The sequence below is a fragment of the Corvus cornix genome, chromosome 7 (assembly GCF_000738735.6).
Source record: "Corvus cornix cornix isolate S_Up_H32 chromosome 7, ASM73873v5, whole genome shotgun sequence".
Lineage (NCBI taxonomy): Eukaryota > Metazoa > Chordata > Aves > Passeriformes > Corvidae > Corvus > Corvus cornix.
Window position 1 is genome coordinate 35,381,820 of NC_046337.1, and position 26,510 is coordinate 35,408,329.

The following is a 26,510-nucleotide window of genomic DNA, read 5'->3' on the forward strand; positions in this document are numbered from 1 at the left end:
AAACACACCAATGGCCAATAATGACACATTTGGGCAATATTAATACAGCCTGTTACTGCAGAAAACATAAATTAGTCCCTGTGGGGAGCAGTATTATGGGCTGTAATTTCAGCTCAAGCTTCTATGACAATACAAGCCTAGAGACTGCAGTCTGAGCCACACTGAACCTAATGAGACATGGCAGCTTTGGAAAGCCATCTATAGTTTTCCATGTAAATGGCATGCTGTCCTAATAAATGAAATGGTTTTACATGCCTTTTACCAGTTTCCACTAAGGCTAGTTCAATTTCAGAACTCATTCTTTAATTGTGATGTTATCTGAGAAGAAGCCTTTCCAAATGCCAAGGTAAATGAGCATCAACAAGGTGATGGATGAAAAAAGGAATGTACTCTGCAGGCAGATGTCAGAATATTGAGACAGATTCAATTACATAACATTTACCTGGGCTCTTATGTTCCAGTCCTTCTATTAGATCACCACACTTAAGCCCAGACACTTTCAAAAGATCGTAGCTGGCCAGGAAAATCTGCTTCCTGGAATGGGAAAAGCTTTGGGTATGTAAACATTCAGAGGAAGTTTTCCTCTGACTGCTAATTAGAATGAAAAGAAGTGCCATCCAGCTCCATATGGTACCCAAGCACATTAGCACCCTCGAGGCAGAATTACCTGACTCATTATATGGCTTAGCAAAAAGTGTGACTCTTCTGGAGATTGCTGATGTTCCATACAAAGGGCTGGCTTTCCTTTGGGTTTTAGCTTGGTTGTTTTTTTTTTTTTGCTTTATTCCTAAAGAATCACAGGAAGTACTTGGCAATAAGCCAGGGATTCTGTTTTAGAAACGATACAGAAAACACCTACAGAGTTGTTTTTCTGTTATTGAACTTGTACTGACTATTAGAAACATTAGAAAAAGTAGTGGTTTGCAGATCTGCTGAAGGTAAAATACCTGCTGTTTCTAACAATGTCCAATTGCTGCTGGGCTCAAAATACCCATTAGCTGTCTCTCTTCAGGGCAGTGAAAGCTTATGTTATCAATTATAAAAAGAAGACTGCTTGTAAGTCTCTACTATCCATTTCTGCTAAGTTTTGGCTTCATAAACCAACTATAGGCCATAAATGATGCGATGTCTCATGTCAACTGAATCTGGAAAGCCAAAGATTTAAATTACACAGTGCGAGTTCACAGACACGTATCTGTGTTCCTAATCATTCTTACTCATGGTACTTGTGACTATTTTAACTGGCTCAAACACTTTTGACTTTGCCAAGTTATGTTCCTCCGGTGTGAATAGAGAGATAATGAAACTTTTAAAAACAGTTGAGGTGGAAATAGAAGTATGCCCATGTAATTTGAGAATACCAGCTACGTGAAGTATTTGAGACAAAAGATTTCATCCTGACTTTTGTGCATATTCCACATTTATTTAGACAGGCATTGTCACGTCTCAGACTTGCTACCTGCCAGCTCTGATTTGATAAAACCCTGTGTGTGCTTGTTACAACCCGTGAATGCACAGCAGAACTGGTTAACATAAAGCACCTGCATCTAAAAAGTTTACCTAAAAGGGAGCTCACACAACCACCCTGTTGGTGCAAGCCAAGAAAGCTGTAACATACAGCTGAATTTATCAAGATATGCCAATTTGCACACTCTCAGGTAACCACCAAGGTGAATGCTTTGTCTGGAAATTTGAATCTGACTCTGCACTTCAGGAGGATGTAAATAAACAAATCTGTGACAGGTCTGGAATACATAATCTTATGAAATTCAATTAGACGCAGCTGAACAGTAACACTTGGCATGTGTATAGTGCCTTTCATTAGATCCTCCAAATGCTTTATTTCATTAAGGGCTGCAAGACCATTTGCTGAAAAGAGTTCAACTGATGTGTCAAAACCTCATTTAAAAAAACCCCAAAAAAACCAAAGAAAAAATTCTATGAAACAGCCAGGAATAAAATCCAGCCCTTTCTAACCTTGTATCTTGTATTTTACCATAAAGACAGAGAGTCCCATTTGAATCATTGCCTTCTGAACTAACACTGGGTGCAGATGCCACCGAAGAAGGCATGTTAGGCTAACGTAGGTTTGAGCTTAATGGCTTAAAATGGCATTTTTTTGTCTACTGCTTTAAAATGTAAGTGATCTTCACCTTAATTTGTTCTGGGGCAAAAACTCAAGATCAAAAATTGTGTCTCTTCTCCCTGTGTGCAGCCCAGATGGAGCGAAAGGCCATCAATTCATGGATGCAGTGAGGAAGCAGAAGGCAGCTCCTAACAGGTCCTGCACACAAACTGACTGTGAAATGAAAAACTCTCTGAGGTTACCTCTAGTCAAAGTGCCAGGTGACTTCACAAGCTTCACTTTTTAGCTACAAGCCACTACCCACCTGCTTTAGAACAATTCCTGCACGGCATGAGCAGGAGACAGACACTGGGCACTCCTGCAATATTCCCTGCAATGCAACTGCTTTTCTGCTTCTCATTTTGCGGATTCCCAGTTTAGATACATTCATCACAGGAAGAAACACAACATTGGACTTTACCAAGAAAATGAATGCAAGAATGCCATGTATAGTTTCTGTCTTTTTTTTGCTGGGCAAAACACCTGAGAGCCCTATAAAAAAACATGCATGTGCATGCACTAAGAAAAGGGCTTTGATTTTTTTTTTTTTTAATTTCTCTCCCTTTCCTCAAGGAACTGTACATTATTTTATATTGTTATGACGTGTAGTGGTTTGGTCCAAAATACTCATTACTTACTTATTTACCTTCTGTGAGATAAGAATTAGGAGAAAGCTAAGCAGGCACAAAATTGAAAAGAATATAAAGAGGTTTATTAACAGACCTAAAAGAAAGGGGAAAAAAAAAATCAGACCACACCTTCAGAACACTTCTCCTCCCCCACACCTTTCTCCCTTCTCCCAGTGACAATGTAAAAAGACAACCCTTGAGATGTTCAGTCAGTTTACCACTTCCATAATAACCTTGTTCAGTTCACTTAGGGAGAGGAGTCTCTCTTGCTCATGCTATGGAGACATCTCCACAAGAAGTTCTCTCATGGCTTCAATGTCGCAACGAGACAGCTGCCCAGGTTGGTTCTCTGCTTGCATGTGAAAGTTCCTTCCCCCAGCTTACAGCTTTCCCCACAACTGCTTTTGAAGGTCCAATCTTGAGCTACTGGGGTACCATTTTACCATTTTTTAAGGCTGAGCTGTTCAAAACAAAGGTTCTCTTCACCCATCTCTGGGAGCATCTTCATCTCTAGGAACAGAGGCCCTCCTCCTTCCCTGGGAGCAAAAAGAGTCCCCATCATCTTCATCTCTAGGACTATCTCTAGGAGCATCTCTAGGAACTGAGGTCTTCTTCTGATTGGAGCAAGAGTCCTCATCACTTCCATCTCTCCCTGTTCAAACTTCTCATCAAATTACAGCTGCTTCAGCATCTGCTTATTTCAGCACAAGTACCTTTGCTCACAAGTACAGTTTGAACACTCCACCCCCCATGCCTTCATGAAATTACAACGGGTACTCTGATGTATCACAGTCCATCACCACCATAGCTTTACAACAGAATTTCAGCTTCTAAGCATCTCCTCTTTCTCCTCCCTCAGGTTTTCAGCTCTTCTTTCTTTACTTAATGTCTGCAGGCTTCATCTGTTCTAGAGGAAACTTACAGCACTAAAAGCGTTAATCTCACCTGGCCCCACAGCTGGAATTTCACTTATCGCTGTTGGTCACATGATCTTTGCCGGGCAGTGGGGCAGCTTCAGCTGAATCTTCAGCCACACTGGAGGAGGGGGGTGTAGAGCCAGGCCGCGCCGTCTGAACATAACAGGGATGTGGGGACCATGGGTGGAACAGGGCCGCATGGCTCCAGGATGGCTGTGGCCCAGCCCGGGCTTTTAAATTTTATTTTACTATATATTCTGTCAGAAGCAAGTATGTTATCATATGATCTGCCTGACATTCCATAGTACAGCTTTCAGGAAATAAAGCAAAAATTATGGATGTATTTAAAACTAACTTGCTTGAGTTTTCTTCTAGATGAAATATGCTAAGTGCATTTTTGCAGCTTCTTTTGGAAAGTATAATCTTGTTCACTATTCAAATGTTAAAATTCTGATCAGTGGCCAGCTCTATCAGGCAAAAGGAGCTTCCTCATATGTTTTTTTTAATCCCATTCATGCAGCAGCCAAGGTAAAGACTGGCAGTCAAGCTAGAAACCTGCTCCAAGGAAGGTCAAACAATATGCAGACAAACCTTGAGATTTGTACAAAAGCACAAATAGCACAAATCACCAGGTGAATTGGGCTAAACCACAATTTATTTAAAAACACCCAAAATCTTAGACATGCTTCTGCCCCATAGAGGAAGCCTTCCTAACTCGTGTGGAGGGGACAGAGAACACAGAAAATGAGTATCATTTTAGACTGCATAGAGAAAGGGCCAAAAGCCCATTCATTTTACAGATAATTTATTACAATTTTCAGCAAATTAGCCCTAAAATAAGTGTGTTTCATACAATCCCTGTGTGGTGGTTTAGCAAAAACTTGGTTTGTAGGGGCAGACAAAAAAAGAGAAAAAAATGGAAAAACAGCTGCTCGAAACTTCTGTGACCTGCACAGAGCCAACAGTTGATGGACAGCTTGCTAGACCAATTGGACAAGCTGGAAACACCTCTGTGATGTACATATTTAAGAAAGAAGAGATGCAAGAAGTTCCTTTTCCTGCTCCCCTGCTGAGGGGTGGCAAGGAAGGCCCCTGGGCCCCATCCCACAGTGGGTCTCGGGCCATCCCCGGGCGGCGGCCGAGGCCGGCCCGCTGGGAGGAGCCAACCCTGGAGTTGCGAGGAGCCATGAACAGCCGTGAGCAGCCACAAACAGCTGTGAGCAGCCACACAGCCGTGAGCAGCCACACAGCCGGCGCAGCTGGTGTGGCCCATGCTGAACCGGGCAAAAAACACCACGCAGCCGGCAACGAGAGACATGGCGAATGTTTCCCCGATGCAGAGCCCGGACGAGATCAACTTCTCAGCTGCAACTTAACAGACGCCAACTTTCTTCCAAGTCAGAAAGAATGGAAAAGTGAGGTCACGTGAGGAGGCCAACATGGCCACACCGAGGTCAGTGGGGGAAGGGAAAGAGCGGAGGCGCTCCCAGCACTGGAGCTGAAATTCTCCTGCAAGCCGTGGTGAGGACTATAATACAGCGAATTGTTTTCCCTATAATTCATGAGATGAGGTACATGGGGTGTCGGGGTCTCCTCCCCCGCCGTGTAGCCCTGGGAGAGGGGCCCTGAGGGCACAGACACGGGGTTTCCCTGCCCCTGCTCAGCCTCGTTCCCATTGGTTGGTTTGTGTTCCCTGCGCGGGCAGAAGGACCCTTGGTCCCGTGGCTGGAACAGTTCCTGGGCAGAGCTCCGGCCATGCGGCTGGAGAAATAAACATCTCTCTGAAACAGCTATCAAGAATCTGTCCGTCCATATATATTTCCTTTCCACGGGATTCCTGGTTTGATATATGCGTGTTGCAGTATCCCCACTGCAACAATGGGGGGTGCAGAGATCCACGCGCAGCCCGTGAAAAGGAGTGCTCACACCAGAGCGCATAGATGCTGAGACGCTTTTAAAGATTGAAGAAGAGAGCCTTTGCTTCCAGGCTAGAACAGCTCGTCCTTAAAAGACTAAACCCCATGAACTATTATGACCCATGCTGGCAGTTGTGGGAAAATGGAGAGATTCGTGGGACTGATTTTTCACTGCAGAAGATTCGGGTGGATTTTGTTTGTGGAGTTTGAAATTATGCTGGAGAAGTTCGCAGAGAAGTATCTTTCCATGGCACAGCAGAAGAAACTCTTTTCCTTAAACATAAAGAAAACTCCTAAGAAATTAAATACTGACCAAAACCCCATGTTTTGTTCCCTTGCACAGTTGATAGAAAGAGGGAGAGACTGGAAGAAAAAGGTGTTTTGAAAGTTTGCTTTGGTTTCTCATTACTCTTTTTATTTTTAATTCTGTTAGTAATAAATCTTCTTTATACTGTTTAAGTTTGGATGTGTTTTGCCTTGGAGTTTTCCTTTTTCCTCAATAATGCTTATTTCACCTCATGAAAGTGAAGTTTTAGTTCCCCTCCTCTGCTCAGCTATAGCAGAGACAAGTAAGTGAACAGTTTTTTGTGGTGCTTGGCACCTAACCAGCGTCAAACCGCCATACCCTGGCTGACCACCACTTAGCTCTGCCATGGTCCTCAAAGAAGCAAGTTCTAAACCAAACCCAAACACCTTCACCTTTTGTTTTGTATGAACAAAATAAAATGCCACTAATTAAGTCTATTCTTATCCCAGTTGGGAGGCAATGCAAAAAAAGCCCACAACACAGTCCCAATATAGAGCTGTCAAAACAAAGTTTTCCTACCATTTCTATGAATAAACTTCCTTTCTTTCTGACATTCGTGGTTTAAAAATGAGCTGTAGAAAGATTTATTATTAGTCTTAGTCTTATATTTCAAGATACACAGAACTGTACAGAGCATAACACCATTATTAAGATTTTAGTCTCAGAAAGACAGAACAGTGTATGGGAAAGAAAGTCAAGTAAGAGCGAAATTGGAAAGATTACAGAGAAGGAGGTAACAAGCTGTACTTGTACGAAGCAGAGTAGAAAAGAATTCATAACTAATGGGAGGGATGCAACAATGGTGACAGACAAAATGAGACATTATCCTGTTAATACTGGTAATCCAAAAAGATGTCTAGGTCTGAATATCTCAGCAGAAACAATGAGAGTTGGAAGGCAAGATAGATAGGAAAAGACTGGGAAAACATAGAATAAATTCCTTCTTCACTAAAATATTGTCCAGGTGGGTGAGCTCTGAACTATAATGATGTGTTTTTAAATGTAGCCAAAATCAGAGACTGTTACTTCATCTTTACTCTGAACTGTTAGTTTTGCAGAGTGTTTTGAGTCATTAGTCTCCAACACAAACTAGAACCCTTATGTTTAAACGTAATAGTCTTCATTAAATAATTCCATTATGTGTTTTTTCCACCTACTGTACACATACTTATGAATTACTGATAGCAAGCCCTAGGCAAAGGCAAGGGAAAAAAAAAGAGATGAAGTGAAAGCTTCATTTTTTTTCTTAGGGCGAAGCCTGCTGAACACACAAGATTGATTCTGATGTGTTTACTCACAAGAAGAGCATCATCATTGCATGAATAGTCTGGCTGATTTCAATGAAAACTGAGTGATGCATTATTCAGTTCAGCTAATGGAATGAGAATCTGATTTAATTTGGATTAAGAAGGAGTAAGGTGAGCAAGTAAGAAACAGAAAAACAAGAAACAATCCAAAATGCAAACCACCGCTTGATCTCTATCTCCTGAGGCTCCAAATTTCAGACCTGGGCTGTCTCTGAGCAAAGAGTGGGGTACACGTTCTTTCATTCTTGTCCTGTCACTACGCAGCTTTAAAACAGGGAACTAAAAGCAACTGTGCCATCAAACTGTGCCCCTTGAAAGCAACTGTGCCATTCTGCCCACACTTGCCTCATAAACTTATCAAGCTCCATCTTAAAAGTCATTAATTACCTTGCATTATTTCTACTGGGTTTGAGAACCTTACCACTTACAGTGGCTAATAACCTTCTTCTAATTTCCACTCTAAATTTATTCATAGCCAGTTAAGACTCATTCATTCTCATGCCACTGCTGTTTTTTACCTTACACACTTGTTTTCCTCTTGGGTATTTAACCTGCTAAATTTATAGCCAACACTCAGCATACAAAACTGCATTTAGCTCAACTAAATATACCCAAGCATTTAAACTCTCTTCTGATGAACCTCACATACCCCCTGCACCTTTTACAATTTGACTTCACTTTTTGGGTATAAGTGGATGCTTTTCACTGTTATCTAGAGGAGGTAAGAGCTTTATATAGTGATGACAACACACCTCGTCTACAACAAAAGTGACCTGGATGGTGTATTTAGACTTATACTTACCTCTATGTGAGATTACAAAGTTTGTATTTAAGTCCAAAAATGTGAAAAACAAACAAACAAAAAACCCAAACCAAACAAAAAACCCCAAACAAACAAAAAACACCACCAAAAAAACCCTACAAAGTCACTGAAGAAAGAGCCACTCTACAATCCAGAAACACCGAATTCTCTATTTGTCTTGTGTATAGAAATAACATCTATGCCTTGTGGAAATAAAAAAATGTTCAAAGGCTAGGAGATTAACCCTAAATTTTGGAAAATAAAGTTGCCTTCTCTAAAACTGACTTGGTTTACTCATATGAAACAACCTGACAAAAAATCGTATTGGAAAAAATAGCTCAAAAATGGTTCTGAAAGACAGCTGTAATTTTTCTTTCAAAACAATTTTAAGCATTAATTTTAAAAAAAGTTCATACAAATCCAACTACTTTTCAAAGGTCTCAAAACAAAATCTTTGTTTGGAAAACTCAGAACTGCTCAGAACTGTTTCAGTTCAGGGTAATGCATTCTTTTAATGCTTGGTTATTTTCCATGGGACACATAACCCAGTTTTATTTCCCCTCTAATCAGAAGATATTAATGTGTTGCAGGAGTGTGGAATACGATCCCCTCTGCTAACACACAGTAAATAAAAACAGAAGCAGCGAGGATTTTATTCTGGCCCATGGACTATATATATAAAATAATACATGCTATATTAGTATTATACAATAATACCTATTGTATAGACTAACACATATCATATATAATAACTATCATAATAATTATTATTGTTATATAACACTCTTTATTTATATATATATATATGTGTGTGTGTGTGTGTGTATTCCTTGTTCCTTGGCCCTTGTTTTTTATTGTAGCTATCCAAGCAGCATAAGTTTTGTTATAAAATACAATGTTGAGAGAAAGGTACTCACTAGGGAAAATGCATTTTAATTTATGGGTATATAGAGAAAATAATCCAGCTTTTGTTTCTGAACTTCTGCAACTTAAAAAACAGCGAAACACATATATTTCTGGAATAATAATAAAAGCTTTGGGCTGAGACATTTTATGCTAAGTCACAGTCCTGCACAGTTTTATGGTTGAGTTATAAACCTGAAAAATATGTGCTTATAATGGAAATCCTGACAGACCCTAGTAGGGGCTCCTATAATATCTTGAATTTGATTTAAGAATGGTTTTCAATAATGCTTTCCCAAGCCAGTCTGTTGGGGACTGTTAGGGAAAATCTAATGTTGAGTGTGTTCCATGTCCCCAAATGCAGCTCAGTGTGCTTGATGAGAACACTGGGGCATCAAGGCAAAGCCTCCAGAGCTTCTGTAGCCCGGGGCTGTCAGGTCTCTAATATCAGAAACCCCATAAATGTCAGGGCTAAGTGCACCTTTCATTTAACAAAACAATAAATTTTCTATCTCTGTGCAATACATCGCTCATTTCTGTGCCTCCACAAGGGCTGATGTGATTTGTAAATGACTGGAAATTCTGCTTTGATTTTTTTCCCTAACAATCATGAACCACGCTTTTGGGAACACTGGATTTTTAGGGAGAAGGGAAGAGAGAACTTAGATAATCCAGGAGTCAAATTAAGACTGGAGAAAGTAGGATTATAACCCACTATAAACCCATCCCTGCTCCCAGGACCTTGGGCAGCACAAAGGGCCCAGCTCGCTTCCAGGATGTGCCACACTGCGCAGGGGTAAAATCCAGCCATGCCTGGGTTAGTGGTTCTGACCTCACCTTAGTCCTCCAATACCTGCTTTGTCCCAGACTCCATTTGTGCCCTTGCCATCACCCACACCCTTCACATGCATCCCCCTGCAAACTGAGCTGTCGGAGAGCTTCAAGGTTTGCCTACACTTGTCTTCACCACATTGTCATGGAGAGAGGGAGTCACCCTTCCAAGGCTGAGCCATTCCCCCCAGCTCTGGAGCTAATGACAAACACATACACACACTGGAGGCCATAAAGAACTCAAATACTATCACACTGAGGTTATCAGCACATGCAAAACAGCCTTAGAGAATCAGAGGTCAGAGCACAAAGGTGGGGGTAAGGTACCTCTATAATTTTTATTTATAATTTTCATATATGGCAATCTTACATTTTTGTTCCTGTGGTTCTGATGCAATCTTCCAGCCTCCAATATCCATCCCCCACAAACTAGAATGGCACATGGGGTTCATGCAGCCATCAGTTAGCTGGCATTAAACCTTCAAAACCCCGCGCTTTATTATTTATGATTATGAGACAAATGAAGGAACTGAGTCCTTTCCAAACCCTGGAGTGAGACAAGACAACATAAGAACTCTGATGGGTGGCAGGGACGATGCTTCTGTGCTCCTTCAGAGCATGGAGCAGGTACCGCTGAAACAGAGCCAAGCAGCCAGGGAATGAGAGGGAAGGAGAAATGGTGACACTGGAGAAAAAGCAGGAAAGAGGCGCTGACACAAAGCACTGTGAAAGTAGGGGAAAACCAGAAGTAAAGAAAGTAAAAGAAAATTACAGCAAAAGAAAGACTGGGAATTTAGTGAGTGAACAGTCTGGCTGATATGAAAGGAGAAAGGGAAATGAGAACTTGTTCAGCTTTTAAGTTGATTAATTTTCTCGTGCTTGCCTTCATTTTAATCCTTTCCATATAGGAAACCTCTGTGGACTACTGGGTTTGGTAGAAAAGTTACTAAACCAGTTCGATACTGCAGAAGAAATGACTGGTGGACAAAGGGGAAGAAAACTGTGCAGAATTCTCTGTAAATATGCACAGAGTTATGCAGAAAAACATGAAATACTGTGCCCGTCAAGGAAACACACAAGTACACAGATGCTGCAATTGTTTTTAATAGGATCAATTCTCTGATTTATTCGGAGAATTATTTCCAACCACAGCCAAGGCAAGGGCACCAGGCTCTGATGCTCTGTCTCAGCCTACTTGCAATAGCTGCACTCAAGGTGCCCACATCAATCTGAGCATGGCAGATCAGACGTGAAGACCAAAGTTCTAACATTTACTTACTGCCCTGCCTTGCATGGAAAAAAAAAAGATATTTGAGAGGATCAAAAGAAACTTCCTCATTGTCTCACATAAGCCCAAGACAGCCCAGTTCATCACAGCAAGAAAGAAATCTGAACCCTTCCACCACTTAGAAATTAAAAGCTGGGATGAATAACTCTGCAAGATCCACTTGAATTTTGCTGCATGGGCTTCTCAAGTTTTTATGAACTTTTGGGAGCCACTCAGCAGGGTACCAAAAAGTCCCTGGGTATGGGCAAGGTTGGGTAATGCCCCTCTGAGACTTGATGGTGTAATGTTTTCTGAGAATGAGAGCTCTCCAATGATACCAGAAAAGGATCCTTCCTTTCCATCTGTGAATATCCAAGCTTTCCAGCTGAGTGAGAAAAATAGTCATGACGAATAGGAATAGGAAAAGGAAATTGTAGAGGGATTCAAGAGAGGAAAATGACACTTTCCCCTATATATTTTGATTCTGCTCCTCCACAAAATTAAAGCCTTGTTTCAATATGGTTTTAATTTCATAGCCCTTGGTTTAGATCCTACTCTTCTGTACACTGCACTTCCTCATGGAACAGCCCCATTAGCAAACTACATTTATGCTAATGGACCTGCTTGCAGCGATAATTATCCCAGCCCTTGGCCCTGGTCCTGGCCAGTATCAGCACGTCAGGAGGGGCTGGAATGGCATTAGGATTGTACAATTAGCCTTGTCATAGCAAGGAGCTCTGGGAAGAGTGACATCTTGAAGCTTAAAATGCAGACAGCTGATAGATGACTGTCATTAAGCTCCTTTGCTCACTCCAGGATGGAATAGCCACTGAGCTGTAGGGTAGGCTTCTTTAATGAAAAAGAAAGACCTTTAACCACAGCCACTGTCCTCCACCTCTTCCCAACCTGTCCAGTTACCCCCAATTCCTCTTGTTTCACACAGCTTTTCTCTCATCCCATCTGTAGCAGAGTAACAAAAGCTGTCTCTAACAAGTTGCTCCTAATCCATCAAGTCTGGATGAAGAAAGGCTCCTCACCTCACAGTGCAACCTCACTTGCCCCCTTGCCCTCCCTGCTCAGAGCTTCCCTCTCTCCTGACCTGAGGAGTGCAGGCCCAAACCCACTGGATTTAGGATGCTCCTGGATCAGCTTCTCAGCTGCAAAAATCAACATCAATCCTTTGAACTTCGCACAGCCTGTGAGTTTACACCCAGCTGAGAAGTGCAGTAATAAATACACCTTCCCAGAAAGCCTGGCATGGAGAGAGGCCCCTTCAGGACAAGCCCTCCTTGGCCAAGAGAACTGCAGGAGGGCACAGAGCCCTGGGATGCACACCAGCTACACAGGACAGGTAATGGGGCGGCAGAAAGAAGCAGCAAGGAGGCTTTGCAAGAGCCTTTAGCTTGGTGGCTCCTGGAGGCTTCCAGCTGCAGCTCTGTACCTCTGGAAGGGAAACCTTAGAGACAGCAATGACTCCAAGTGTGCTGGAATAACACTCAGCAGACTTGAAAACGTGCAACTGCTTCATTAAAATTTGATCCCCAAGTTCCTCTCTCTTTTTCCTTCCTAGAGTGTTTTCAAACATTGTTTTCCTGCATACCTGGATAACCGATGCTGTGCAGGGCTTTAGTTAAGGCAATTTGAGAATTATTTTATATTGAAAAGGTATAAAAAGTAATCCCCTGCAGTACTTGATTTTCTTTCCACGACACTCCATTGTAACTTATGCTTTACCTTGTTAGCATTCTAAAGGGTTATAAAAGAATTATTATAGTTCAGAACACAAAAAACACGTCTGGCAGCCCCTGGGGGATACAGGGCAGAACAGTATGGGGCCCCAGCTAAGGCCCAGGAGAGCTGAGCTCTCCTCCACAGACTAGGTGATCATAGGCAAGCTGCCTCATGTTAGGAAGTTTGCTTCCTCTGCCTTCTTTGGGGCAGGAAAAGTTCCTCTGCTCTTGAACACTGCTCAGCAAAAGGAGTGCAGATGTAACGCAAATTAACAGCAGCAGAATGAAACCGTAATTGTAGCAGAAAAAAAACCCAGTAAAAGAGGAGATGGGACTGCCCAGGCCTATGTTGAAGTCAGCATTTCTGTAAGGCCCTGAGAGAGACAGAGTTAAGCACAGCACAAAGGCCCACTATCATAATTACAACAGAACTCCAGCTTATTTTCCACTAGAGTAACAGAGAGAGGATACAGCCTAAAATACAGGTCCCTTAGGTAACCTCACCCAGTGGCAGAATGTAACCAACTTTTCCTGACTAAAACCCTGCAGATGCGTCTTCCCTTCTTGAAGGCATTTCCATAAGAATGTCCTCATCCTCACACCTCCAAGTTGTGTGTGTGGGTGTGTTGGGACAGCCCTTGCTGAGAGAAACTGCATCAAACACATTGAAATATCAATGCACACAGCACTTTTTTTCTGTTTGTTTGTGGAATCTTCCTGACTTATGTGTACCTGTCACACCCTGGCTGAGAAGGATGTGATTCACCTACTGAGAATTCATTTCCAGGCTTGTGCCATCCTTACAGATTTTGAGTTTCAATCAATTTCTCCAGTAGCCAATACTATGGGTGTTCATGAAGTATTATTCCATCCTTCCATACCCTGAGGTCACCAAGGTGGACACTCTTGCTCCCACGACAAAGTATTTTGATACATGAGCACAGTTCACTGCTTTACTGGACAGTAAACTCCACAAAAAATTGCTGTGCTGATCTCAGAGCTAAAAGGTTAAACATTCATTTCCAAGCAAGACAGTCCCCATCTAAGTGAGACACCAGGAGATGCCTTGTGTGTCTGGAAAGCAGAAGGGAAGAGCCCCCTTAGACACAGCTGCTGTCTAACAACCATGTTTTATGCAGAATGCTTGGGGGCTACTCTATTTTTATAGCTTTCATCCATAAAATAAGAAGCTAAAGCTTCTGGAAGGAGAACACAATTACCCTACAATGATGTAACATCAGAATAAATTCAACACAATCTGTATAAGCAAAGAGAAAAAGCACCTAAGCTTTTTCCAATTGGCAGTAGATAATACTTTAAAACTGCCCTGTCATCAACCTTCAGAAGCTATCTCCAGAGCCATATGTGGGTTGGCAACCAGGCATAGTGCCTAACTAGTTTTGCATCTAGTTGTACAGAAGTAGAGACATATGGAAATGAACAGCCTGGCAGAACAAGTGAACTCTGAAGCAATGACTTCGATAAATAAGTGCCTGCACACTGGCAGATGGAGAAAAGCGCAGTTAGGGAGGGACTGTGTTGCAGCAGCAACTTGATTTTAAACAATTCGTAAAAATCAGCCTGAACTTCACATCTGAGGCATTTCCAGTGCCTTCAGTCCTCTTCTTGTTGGGGAAAATCCTCTCCATAAAAACAGGGAAGGTGAAGATAGAGCAGTGCATCTAGCAAAAGGTACCAGGAGCTGCTTCAGGGAGCAGAGAACAGGATTGGGAAGTCACTGACAATTTTTGTCTCCTACTACTCTGCTAATCATGCTTTTGGTGCCTTTCAGAAAGACACAACGAATCGTTCCCCATAGCCTAGGAAAGCAACACGTGGAGAGACATTCTCAAGCATACAGCAGCACCTAAAACACAGGCACAGTGGATACACTGTGAATATGGGATACACACATAGACCTTTCCTGCAGTGAATGCAAATTTGTGCCTGTTGCTGCCTTCTGCACTCATTCCTCTGGAGATCAGTCTATTTCAAGGCAAACTGAACCTTTCCTGTTTGCAGGCAGCAGACTGATTCCTAGACACTGTCAAATGTGACAGATTAATTGAAAACGAGTATTACTTTTATTCCACTTTCTGGGACACGGGGATTCCCTGTCTGGTAATCTCAAAGATTTTTCTTCTTACCATCTCTGAAACAATTTTTTGTGTACACCCTCTAACGCCAATTGACACGATTATTGTGATGCAGAAGAAGAAAAATTTAATTAATTTTCAATAAACTAGCTGAACTTCACTAAACTGTCTCAATAATAGGCCACCTTTTATTATAAAGGAACTCCCTTTCTCTTCCTGATGCCTTATCAGTTGTTATTACATGCAGGAGCTCACTTCTTTGCACTGCTTGGTTACCACATCAGATCTCACGTATCTGTGATACCTCATCTTCTCCTCCCACATCACAGAAAAGCAGCAGGCAACAATTTTCCAGGGCATGTCCATAAATCCAAACCCTGCATTAAGCTGAAACCATTTATAATGGCCATCAGTTTAGAAGCTGCTTCACTTCGGTAAGAATCACTGTGGGAAAGCCATGACCCGCCTTCCACAGGCCCTCCCATTGATCTGTCAGCTCTGTAAGCTGTGGATCAGGCTGTCTGCTCCACTACAGGGTCCACAGCAAAGCCAGCACAGCCATTGGTCTAAGGAGTCAAGGGCCATACACACACACAAAGCGAAAATGATGGAGGGTTACCTCTGCACGGATGCCACTGTGTAAATGTTTTGCATTAAATGATAACAGCCACTATCAATCAAAAGAGTGGAGAACAGATGGGAAGGAGGATGTGTTGAGAAAAAGGACTCAAACAGGAATATGGATTTTCTCTCCACCTTCCCTGGTCCGGTATCAGCCCTAAATAAACCTTTGCACATCTCCATACAGGCAAATCCCACCGGTGTGTTCCAGTACTCCCCAGAAACTCTGGCTGCTTTACCACCACAGCACAAGGTATTAACACATCGACAAAATGCTGCAATGTCAGATTGTGGAGTTTACATTCTCCCCACCTCTTCTATGGACCAGCCCCTCTACTCAGCACTACGGCTGCTTCATCTACTCCCTCCTTCAGGAAGGTTTAACAACAGATCTGATTCTGGAAAGAAAACAGTCCCTATTCATGATGCTTCTCAAACTTCTGCTCTTCTTGAAGAACAATGCAGGGCTAGCTGAATTTCTACATTTTCTTACTTTTGTAAGAACATTTTTTGTATTTAAGTTTTTAAAAGAGGCAAATGTTTACTTGATGTTTGGTCCAGCAAAACAATTGCTGAATCTCCAGGTTTCTCTTCAGTGCTAAAAGAGTAACATTACAACTTGAAGTAATAGTTTGTAAAAGATGTTGTAGGAAATTCAGTTAAGGCTGCAGATTTAATGTAAGATAGCAGTCTGTGGCACATATTTATAACAAGCATTTTCATCAAAATAATCTAAAACTTTAAACAACTTCCAAATAACTCAATGCAAAAAGCAGTCTCCAGATTGTCACTTGTAGTAACCTCATTGTAAACAACCCTAGTTGTTCAAAAGAGCCTTTAAAATGGATAACTTATGGCCTTCTACACTGTCAGATCTTGTTATTCTTTGCAACCGGTTTTCTTAGCACTGAGTACTTGTTCTTAGTACAACACTGAATACCTAAACATACCTAAAACCAGCTGTAAAACATTGTGCCAAGGATAGTTTGTGACCCAAACACAGCGGGATCAACCACCCAAGGAGTGACATGAAGGAGATGTTTATCTTCTTGGCAGCGTGGGGGCAGACAATTGATGGCATATCAGAATTTAACTGCCAATGCAGATCCAGAAGGGCTGAAAATCAGTATATATGAACAGTGAACACCAGAACAGGCTGAAAAATCACCCTGTGTCCAGTCCCAGATTTCACACAGGGGCTTCTTCCTTCACTCACACCTCTGAAAACAACCCCCATCCCTCATTAATGCTGAGTTGGAAAGATAGTCAAGAAAAACACTTTGGTTCACATATTGACAAGTCATCTATAACACTGTAAGCAGCCAAAATAGCGTGTATTTCAAGAACTACCCAACCTTCTTGAAAACAAAAACAGGCCTGAAAAAAACCCAATGCAAACAAAAACCAAAGTCATGTTTTAAAGCCAGTTATGAAAATGATAAGAAATGATTAAAAAACCCCAACATGAACTACATACCTTAGCTATTTGGACACACCAGTTCAGCAGGAGCTGGGAGCCAATATTATCCTTATGTTCATGGACATAATCCAGGAGGCAGCCATGAGGCATCAGCTGAGTGACCAGCTGAATGGTCGGGCTCAAGCAGACGCCCAGGAGTCTCACCAGGTGTGGGTGGTCCATGCTGGCCATGATGAGAGCTTCCTGCAACAATAAAAGTGACCCAAACATTACCCCAGTGTGCTCAAAGACTTGACACACAACAGTGACTGAAGGGGATCAGTGTCCCCTGAGCACCATGAATTCCTGTCTATCCAGTGCTAGGCATACCTAGGGAACCTCCAGTCTGATGTAATGCACACTTGATGTTCTGAGTCCCACAAAACAAGAGTCAGACCATCTGCACAAATCTAAAATTCAGCACTGCCCCACGTTCCCTGTCCTGCTGCAGCCACAGAAACAAAGATGTAGGTGTGACACACTTTACTTAAAGGTCTCCTTTGTCTTGTTTTACTTCCCCTAGTTTTGCTTCTTGAATATGTTTTCCCAACTCATGGTCAATCCATCGGGCATCATCTTCATGTTATGCAAGCAAACTATGCCCCTTGCGTACAGCAAGATGATTTTGTGGCAAGGCATTTGATGAAACTGTGCTAAAATCAGAGCACACATCAGAGAATTTATTCTCAGTGTTTTAGAGATTTAAGCATGTGAAGTTGTATGTTGATTGATGCTTTCTGAAGTTCAGCCTGCAAAGGGTTAAAAATCAGGAGGTTTAGTGTGGCTTTTCCAATGTGCCTGATGCTCCTAAGTCCTTCTGAAAGTCAGCAGACTAGTGAAGCCATTGGGACATGACCATCTCTTTAGGTTTAGGCACAGCAGAGCCTAAACCCGGGGCTGTGACTGTGCAGTTGTAGCCCAGGGGCAGCAGCACTCCTCCCTTTTTCCTCACTCACAAGTAAATCACTACAGGAAGCAGCAGCTTTCTAAATCTGAGCCTCTTAGCTTCTGATTCTTCCATGTCCTCTCCCAACAGATCTTAGATGAGTTCATTTTGGTTTTTTCCACACTTTAGCTTCTCACACAGAAAAGACTTTATTTCCCCTTTTACAGACCATATGAAGTTTTCAGCTACCACACTAGGTTTCAGATACCAAGCTGGTCCAGGACCAAGGACCAGCAGGTTTAATCTTGGCTGTGCTATTTGACCCTAAAGTTCATACCCCTGATCAGTAGCACAGGAGCTCCTTATAAAAACTGTACATAAGTGCTCTTAGAGGTAACGCTGCCATCACAAGCAACTGGCATTCAAATGTAGCAAGGACAAAGCTCTTCTCTCTCACTGAGTCCTACATTCCAAGGCCACTTCATCATGGCAATGGAACAATGAAAAGTGAGATGAAATTGTGGCTATGTAAGGGTATTTTGGCCATCTTCTTTTTTTCCTCAAAAAACCCTATCTAACATCTTTCTGACAACTTACAGAATAACAGCTGTAATAGTGCCAAAGAAAGAAAGAAAAAAAAAAAGGATGAGACAAATTTGCCACTAGAGGAACATAAAAGTTGGGGGGTTTTTTCCCTTCCCTATATTAAGGCAAAAGAAAAAAAAGGGTTCTGGCAAGTAGGCTGAGTTTGTATTAAAGGAAATTGCTCATCATAGTACAAAGAATATTTGAAACCAAATTGCAGATATTTGCATAATAGTTCTTTTACTTTCTTTCCCCCTCTTTTTTTGGTAAAACAAAAAGATGAACAAGACACTAATTGTAGGGTTTTTTCCCTTCCAGTAAGAAAAGAGCAGATGGTCCTCACTGGGGGGAGCGACTCCTTCCCTTTTCTTCCTCAATGTATGTGAAGAAATAAATAAATGAATAAATAGGGGCTATTTGATGGGATAATGGAGGAGCAGATCTGAGAAAGATTCTGATGCAACAAATTAGAAAAGGATCTGAATTTAACTATTTTTTCTCACATTCAAATTAATACAGTTCCTACTCACTTAACTCTTAAGTATGGGGACTCCTTGAAAATTTTATCCTTTCTTCTGTTGTGACTTGAAAATGTCCCTAAAGGCCAACAGAATAAATACCTGTAGACTGGTGAATTATCCAGTTTCCAGAGCACAAAATTGCCCTGCCTCATTTTTTCTTTTTTACCCCATTCATTTTTCTCCTGCAGATGCATACAGGGATAGCACTTGCTGCCCACTCCCTCTCTGAGTCAAGGTAAGAGGTTCCCTGGGAGCTTGGAGCTGGAGTTCTTTTCTTTATCATCTGGACTGATTAGAACAGAGATGAGAATTTTTTTGTTGTTTTTTGGTCTACCAAGGGCCCAGACAGAAAGCTTTGAAGCTTGTGTCCATTAGTCTCCAGCTACTCTCCATTGCCAAGTCTATCCAAGTCCAAAGGAAAAACACTTCTACACAATAATAAAAGCAAGCAGTGCATTTGTCTCATTATGATGTTACAGGAAAGCACATGCTTTTCCAATAATTTTGGGCAAGAGTTTCAGGAAAAAGAAGTAAAAATGTTGTTTATAAAATATTATGGACTTCTCCGTAATGAATTAAGACACACAACAGAGAGCAAGGAAATCTTCACTATAGATTGAAGCCACTAATGGATACTAATTTAGCATGAATCCTGGCTTCACATAGTTACCCTCATTAGTAAAACTATTGTTATTTTTATTGAACTTGCATCTGCATAAGAACTAAATCCAGGGCTATGTGTATCCAGCACAGCACAAACACAAACTTAAAGAGATTGCAATTGTTCTGCTAGAGACTAATTAGACAAAACAGACAAACAACAACAACAGAAACATTATGATTTAGCAGCATTTTAAGAATCTGTTCAGCAAACAAAGAATACAAGTTGGCAGCTTGGTTCCTAATATAATTGTCTAAAACATTTAAGCAGGTGAGGCACCTAAATTCACAAACCTGGCTGGTGGCACTGGCATCTCTCAAAACCAGCCTCTGCAATTGCCTGGACCTTTTGGTAGCTCTGTGTCTGCAGCTCTTGTCTCTACATTCAATTGGCACAATTACAGGAATGAGTTTGAAATTGTAATTTAATGGAGAAAAAACTGAGGTACCAAAAGGGTATAACCTTCTGTCCAGAGTTACATGGGAAGTCTGGAGCACAAGTGGAAACAGTGCCCCAGATCACTTTACTTTTCTCTCCTGAAAAAATTCCTTTGATGGTTGAAATACTAAAGGGATGGAGGGGAGAGAAATTATTAAGATCTGGCACTTCATCTTCCCCCAAGAACCAGAGTCTCTGTAACATCATGTGCTCACAGTGGCATCAGAGAAACGACAGCAGCAGTGACAGCTTTGAAAGGTTCCTGTTGGTCACCCGACACGCTCCCTGGCCTGCCAGCAGCAGCAGTGAGTTATCACTAGAGTAACTCTCCAGCCAAACTGGTTCTGGAGTTTCTTCATGCTGCTGCTGCTGAGGTATTATGGGCTACAGCAGTGCATGGCAGCCACACACAGCACAGCTCTAGAGTACAGCCTGCTCACGATGCAGGCTGTGCTAAGCATGCCCAGCTGGGGCTGGGTTACTGCAGGGGCTCAAATGGGCTACTCACAGCAAGGCTGGGCTTGTATGTTCTGTTCACAGCAGCCCTTGCAGTGCCACAGTATCTGAGGGGAAGGCTGGCAAAGAAAGACCTTGATGCAGAAGGCAGCTAAGCCTGCAGGCAGCTTGGCAGGGCCATGGTTGTGTCCCCCCAGCCTCACCAGAGGTGACTTCAGTTCATCTGTGTTCAGCTCAGTCCTACCCTTCTCACACGTGCTATTTTGTATAAAGAAATCATGTCACGTCCATCATTCCTCTCTTCTGCCCCTTTTGAATGTGGTTACATTATTGCTCCATTAAGCTCAACTCCTGTGATTTATACACACAAGCCTGTTTTAAACAGTAACATTAAATAATGACATTAATGTTATTTTAATGGTTCACACTGATCTGCCTGCCATGTGCACTAAGTAACAAGACAGCAGCCCAAAGAAGGGTGAGTTTGCAGGTCCCAGTGAGCAATCACCAGACCTATGACTGGTTTCTGTCAGCAGAGCTATGTTAAAAGGGGTCTGAGGCAGTACAATTGCAATTTGAAAATCTCACCTAAAACTGTTTCCTGATCTATCCATACTCTGCAGTCATGTTTGAAATATCTTCAATTTGGCTGCGGTTTCTGAAAAGTAACTCAAAATTCAACTAAAACACGATTTTCATTTTGGCCTTCCAGGATGGGTAAAAAAGCCCAGTTCTCAAGACTGTGAGAAAAAAAGAGTGCTCTGAAGTACACCTACAGGACATCCTACAAGATGGTATTTAACATCCCCCTTTCCTACTTTTATATGTTATTGCTAACAATTACAACTGACAACAGAACATAAATATTAGCCAGCATGGTGGTTCCTGAAGAACAGCCTTTGATACAGGTTTTGTTTCTCTGACCGTGTAGTTTGTAAACCAGTGGACTCAGCAAGGTGCATGTGTCAGTAGCAGTAAGATAATGCCATACTTTGCCATCCTTAGGTCCACGTTAAAAATTTATTTCCACCCAGAGTGGCCCAGGGCACAACTCTCTTCAGTTCATGCCCTCATTCATTAGTACACCAGCTGAGTGCATGGCCAAACACCTCTGGCCAGACTTTTCCTGAGATGCTGGAGATGGCAGGTCCTGAGATCCCTGAGATCCTGGAACCAGGCAGAGCTGACAGCAAGCCATCACCCTGCTGGGTCAAACACCATGCTCTGAAGGAAATCTGGACATAAGAATCATTCAAAGACCTTCTCCAGGCTACCTACAGGGGCTCTGAAACATGCTAACCTTTGTGTCATTCAGAGTCCTGTGCCCCATAAGGGATTCCAGCACCTAATGCAGCACTTGGTCACCTCCCCCACTTGCTGCTGCAGAATTAATCTAACAAGAGAATGACCATTTGAAGCAATACTGATTATCAAATTTAAATATCTGGCAGAAAGGAAAAGGAACTCCTTCTGAAGGCTTGTTCTTTAACACAAAAGCTTCCTGAGTACCAGTGGCCATACACAGAGCACTAGCGGACACTCACCGACAGGCAGCCACTGCCCCCTCCCAATGCTCCACACACACATGCTTCCCTCAGAGCGTGGGCAGGAGAAACGTGCCTCCTGTTCAAGGGAAGTATCACAGATCTGCTTCCCCAACTTGGCAAGCCCAGAGTAAATGTTACTGCTCCTCTTAACCCAGATGAAGATATCCACCTTATAAAGACTTAAGTAAGCACAAAGTCTGAAAAATCTGATTTCCTAACCTTCTCCTTCTAACTGTTCTTGCCATAAAATGCTCTCAAAACAAAGCAAAACAAAAGATGCCAGAAAAGAACAACTCAGCTGTTTTGCCTAATAATTCTCGAGTAAATAAATGTATTTAAAAGCTGCCTTCATACTGCGCTGTGCATTTTTCTGAAAGCACAGCTGTGCTAATGGGAGAGCGCTAACTACACAGAATACACTGCTTTTTACATTAATTTTACAATTCTTCTAGTGGCTGGGGCAAACACCTGTCTGGAATGCACATCTGACCTGCTGCAGGGCAGCTCCAATTACAGTCCAGCATTTAATATATTTCAAAGCCTTTTGTTTGTCTGCTAGGTCTTAAAATTGTTTAGGTGGTAGCTGACTTAGCCTGTGCAGTCTGCAGAACTACTTAAGCTACGAGACAGCACAAATATACATTTAACAACACACATGCCTACACTGGTGGTATGACAGTGACACCCATCGCTGTATTTCCTCTGTACTGCCGATGCAAAATGTTGCTTTCATGGCTTTCCAGCACTGCTGTACTACACACAGTACTTCAAGCAATTTTTCAGAAGGCAGCTAAACCCACAGGCAGCTTGGCAGGGCCATGGTTGTGTCCCCCCAGCCTCACCACAGGTGACTTCAGTTGAGTCTTCCATGTTCACTCAGTCCTACCCTTCTCAGACATGCTTTTTTGTATAAAGAAATCATGTCATATTGATCATTTCTCTCTTCTGTCCCTTTTGAATGTGGCACCATTAAGCTCAACTCTTGTGATTTATACACCCAAGCCTGCCTTGTGCCAGTACTCCTGAGGAAACAGGTTTCTGTGACTGCACCCTCCTGGGATACAGTGGCCACTCCCAGGCTGTGCACAACATTCTCTCAACTTCTCTCTGGAGAAGCAAGAGTCAGGAGCAAATGAACAGAGGTATTAAAAAAATTAATAATCTTTCTATAAATCCATGCTCCAAGCATAAAGTAAGGTGAATGCTTACAGAAGTACAGGTTCATCAGAGGTTGTTGCAGGGAAGTGCAGCAGTGCACATCCAGCTCCAGATCCTGTATTCACACTCAGTTGGCCAATTGCTTTTCCTATGGAAAAATGCTGAATGTGGCTGGCACAGCAGAAAATAACTAGAGGTCCAAAAGCCCTGTCATTAAGGGGGTTTAAGGAGCTGTTAGCCAGAGTTTTGCACTAACCACCATCTCCTTGAAACTCCCTCCATGCCTGTTTTTCTTTAGGAAGCCACATTAAGGAACCTCTCTATGTAACTCAAACAGAGAAGGTCACATTAGAGTCTTGTTTGCATGTATTTCCTCAGAGCCAGGACAAACACTTGTGATTAAGGAGGCTACAGGTTTTTAAGGGGTGGTTTTGGACTTCATATCTTTTGGATGTAAGAGATATGAGCTTTTTCGAGTTCAGTTTTCAATGAGGACCTTAAGCAGAGATTCACTGGGTAGTCAGTGGAGTCACTGCATACTTAGACTGGAGTACAAGTGTGCTGCACCATTAAATGGTGAGACTAACTTAGTTGTTCAGAAAGTTCTGGAAATCCATCTGTCAGGTGTGCCATTACTCTAGGATAAAAACTAAGAATAAAAAATAAAACAAAAATAAAATTTTACTTCAGGGACCACACCCTGCAGTCTATGCATGCACAAATGTGATGGAAACAGCATCAGACAAATGCCACTCACCTGACTCCTATCAAGCCAGTGCCATCAGCAGAAGATGGCCCCAGGTCAGTGTCCTGCAGCCTGGTGAGGAGCCAGGCATGGCACAACACTGGAGCACTGTGCTCTCCACTGCCCACAATCAAAGCTGGTTTATGGCTGCTCCCTCACTGCTGAGAGCCTTTTCTGGTGGTGTGATGTGTCTTTAAATGTGTGGCATCTCTCAGAGCAGGCAAACCCTCTGAGACTGCCCTGCCTGTCACAGCATGGAGGGTACCAGTCTGACTGACTCCTCATAGGCACTGCCTGCATTGTTGACACTGAATTCAAAAGCCAGCAATTGCCCCATGTGATTCAAATGCATCAGAGAGATGCCCCACTTTCCTCCAAACACTTGAAACTAGCACAAATCAGGGATGTGAAAGCTCTCCCTCTTGAAGGTCATACTTGCAGACTGCTGGATCAAACCTTCCTGCCCACCTCAGAGAAGCAGTAGGTCCTATTCATGCAGGAATAGACACCTTCATGCACTTACAGAAACAATTCTGGCTCACTTTGTATTTTGGAGCAACATAAAATAGATTAGGAAAAAAAGTGGTACTGTGATCCCTGTCCTGCAAACACTGAGGGCATGGACCACTGTGCTGACTCCAACAGGGCTCAGGTGCTGAGAATTGATGCTGAAATGCTTGAAAGTGTAGGACATACATTTTGTAGAACCCCCACGCCACATGCTTCCTTCTCCCTGCTTTGTGCCAATTAAGTCTCCCAATTCATCAGAGCCTGAGTTAGCAGAGGAGGAACCTCAGCTCCCACCAGCAGTTCTGTGAATCTTGCCCAGAAACACTGATCATAGTGATGAGAAAGCAAAATCTAGCCCATTTTCAGTTCACTTTCGTGCATAATAGCCAAGGACCTCAGCAACAGACTTGTTCCCACTGAAAGCTGTGGGAGAAATAACATTGGGCTTCATTCTGGGGATTCCCCCCTTGCAGATCAGTAGGTGGTTTAATGGTAAAAATATCATGTCATTCTGACAAATGTTCTACTTACAGCCTGTGACACACGTCATTATTTCAGAGCAGTCTGTCCAAAGTGATTTGTTTCTTACTATTTTGATCCAACTAGCAAAAATATTTGAAGTTGCAACCATGCAGTCTAACAAAGCCATCATTTCAGCAGTGCTCAAACAGGAGGGTAAAAAGACATTATCACTGACCAGCTTATGCATATTTTCAGCCTTGGCTGCACATACCTTTCTGAAGGAGGGAGTTATTGCTATGATTTTTGATTTAAGATGAGTGATGATAAGGTCTCTAGAATGAAAAAAAAAATCTATCAAGTTCTCACCCCTTTCTGAAGAGTTTTCAGTCATTGCTTTGATATTTTCTGGTATCACTGAAAAGCTTGACTTTATAATCACACACTCAAAGCCCCTTCCTTCTTCAGGATCAATTTAAAGGGATAGCATCAGATTAAAACCTGATTTCATCAAGTGTATAATCAACACTAAGAATTGTTTTAATCAAAGATGCATTTTGCCTGGTATTTAATTTCTCACAACTGAGAATTCAAATCAGCCTCATCTCCATCTTTTCCCTCATCTGTATTCAGCTGCACAAGAGCCTCACACTCAGGACCTGGGTACTGCAAAGGGATGGTATTTGAACATGGAAAGTTTCACTGGACTGTTTGGTTCACTGTTAGACTTTTATTCTCCTCACCAAGACGTCACCAGTGAGCCACAAAGTCCTCAAATGCTGCCTCATGCTCCCTGTGTCACATCAATCTGTCTCTGCCTGTGATTTCCTCCTAAGTTTCTACAGCTCTGCCTCCCACCTTTTCTTCCCTACTTTCTTTTACCATCCTGCTGACCCACTCCTCTCCTGAAGATAAGACTAAAACCTCTTTAAAAAGACTCTTTCAAGAACCCAAGGCCCTCAAAGGGCAGGGTGGGGACAGCAGGGGAGGGGCTAGAGCTGCCCATGCCTCATGCAGGTGTGGGTGTGGTTGGGGTTGCTAACACCTGGTCAGCTCTAAAGTATTGATGTTCATTGGCAATAAATTCAGCTAAATTCCCCCCTAGATTTCCACAAGATTTGGGCACCCTACTGTCAGGGTAATACAATCAGATATATGTAACAATATAATAATAATGACTCTTTTTTTCATGTTGATAAAATGTTGGCATCTGCAATAACTCCCAGATCACATACAACATCAGATCTTTTATGTATGGCCATGCTCAGGTCCTGGCATCTGTCAGGGAGAGCCAAACAATTCCCAAACCAAACATGTTTCAATGAGTGGCTGCCTGCTACCAGTACAGACACCTCAATCAAATCCATAAGTATGGCTGTATTTAATAGTTTTTATTTGTGCCTGTGTGGATGCTCTTGAAAAGGAAAAGCCTCACTGAATCACAGAAGCCAAGCAGAAAGTTGTAGACAAACACCATTCAAACGTGCAGTACTGCAGGAGGGAATGCCTATTTTATAACTGATCTGATTTGAAGATGCTACAAAGAGGGTGTCTTGGGGTGACTTTATGATGTTGTATTCCCTATCACCACTCTATGCCCAGACATGACTCCTGTGCCTCTCTGTGTCTTTAAA

At 42.3% G+C, this 26,510-nt stretch overlaps 1 protein-coding gene across 5 annotated transcripts in view; it reads right to left on the reverse strand.

Annotated features, from left to right (window-relative positions):
- ERBB4 (erb-b2 receptor tyrosine kinase 4) overlaps positions 1 to 26,510 on the reverse strand; it is a 576,015-nt gene that overhangs the window by 75,645 nt on the left and 473,860 nt on the right. For all 5 annotated transcript variants that reach the window (XM_039554927.1, XM_039554926.1, XM_039554924.1 and 2 more), the window contains one exon: positions 16,929 to 17,114. In XM_039554927.1, coding sequence (XP_039410861.1) covers positions 16,929 to 17,114 — 186 coding nt within the window. The remainder of the gene's footprint in view (positions 1 to 16,928; positions 17,115 to 26,510) is intronic.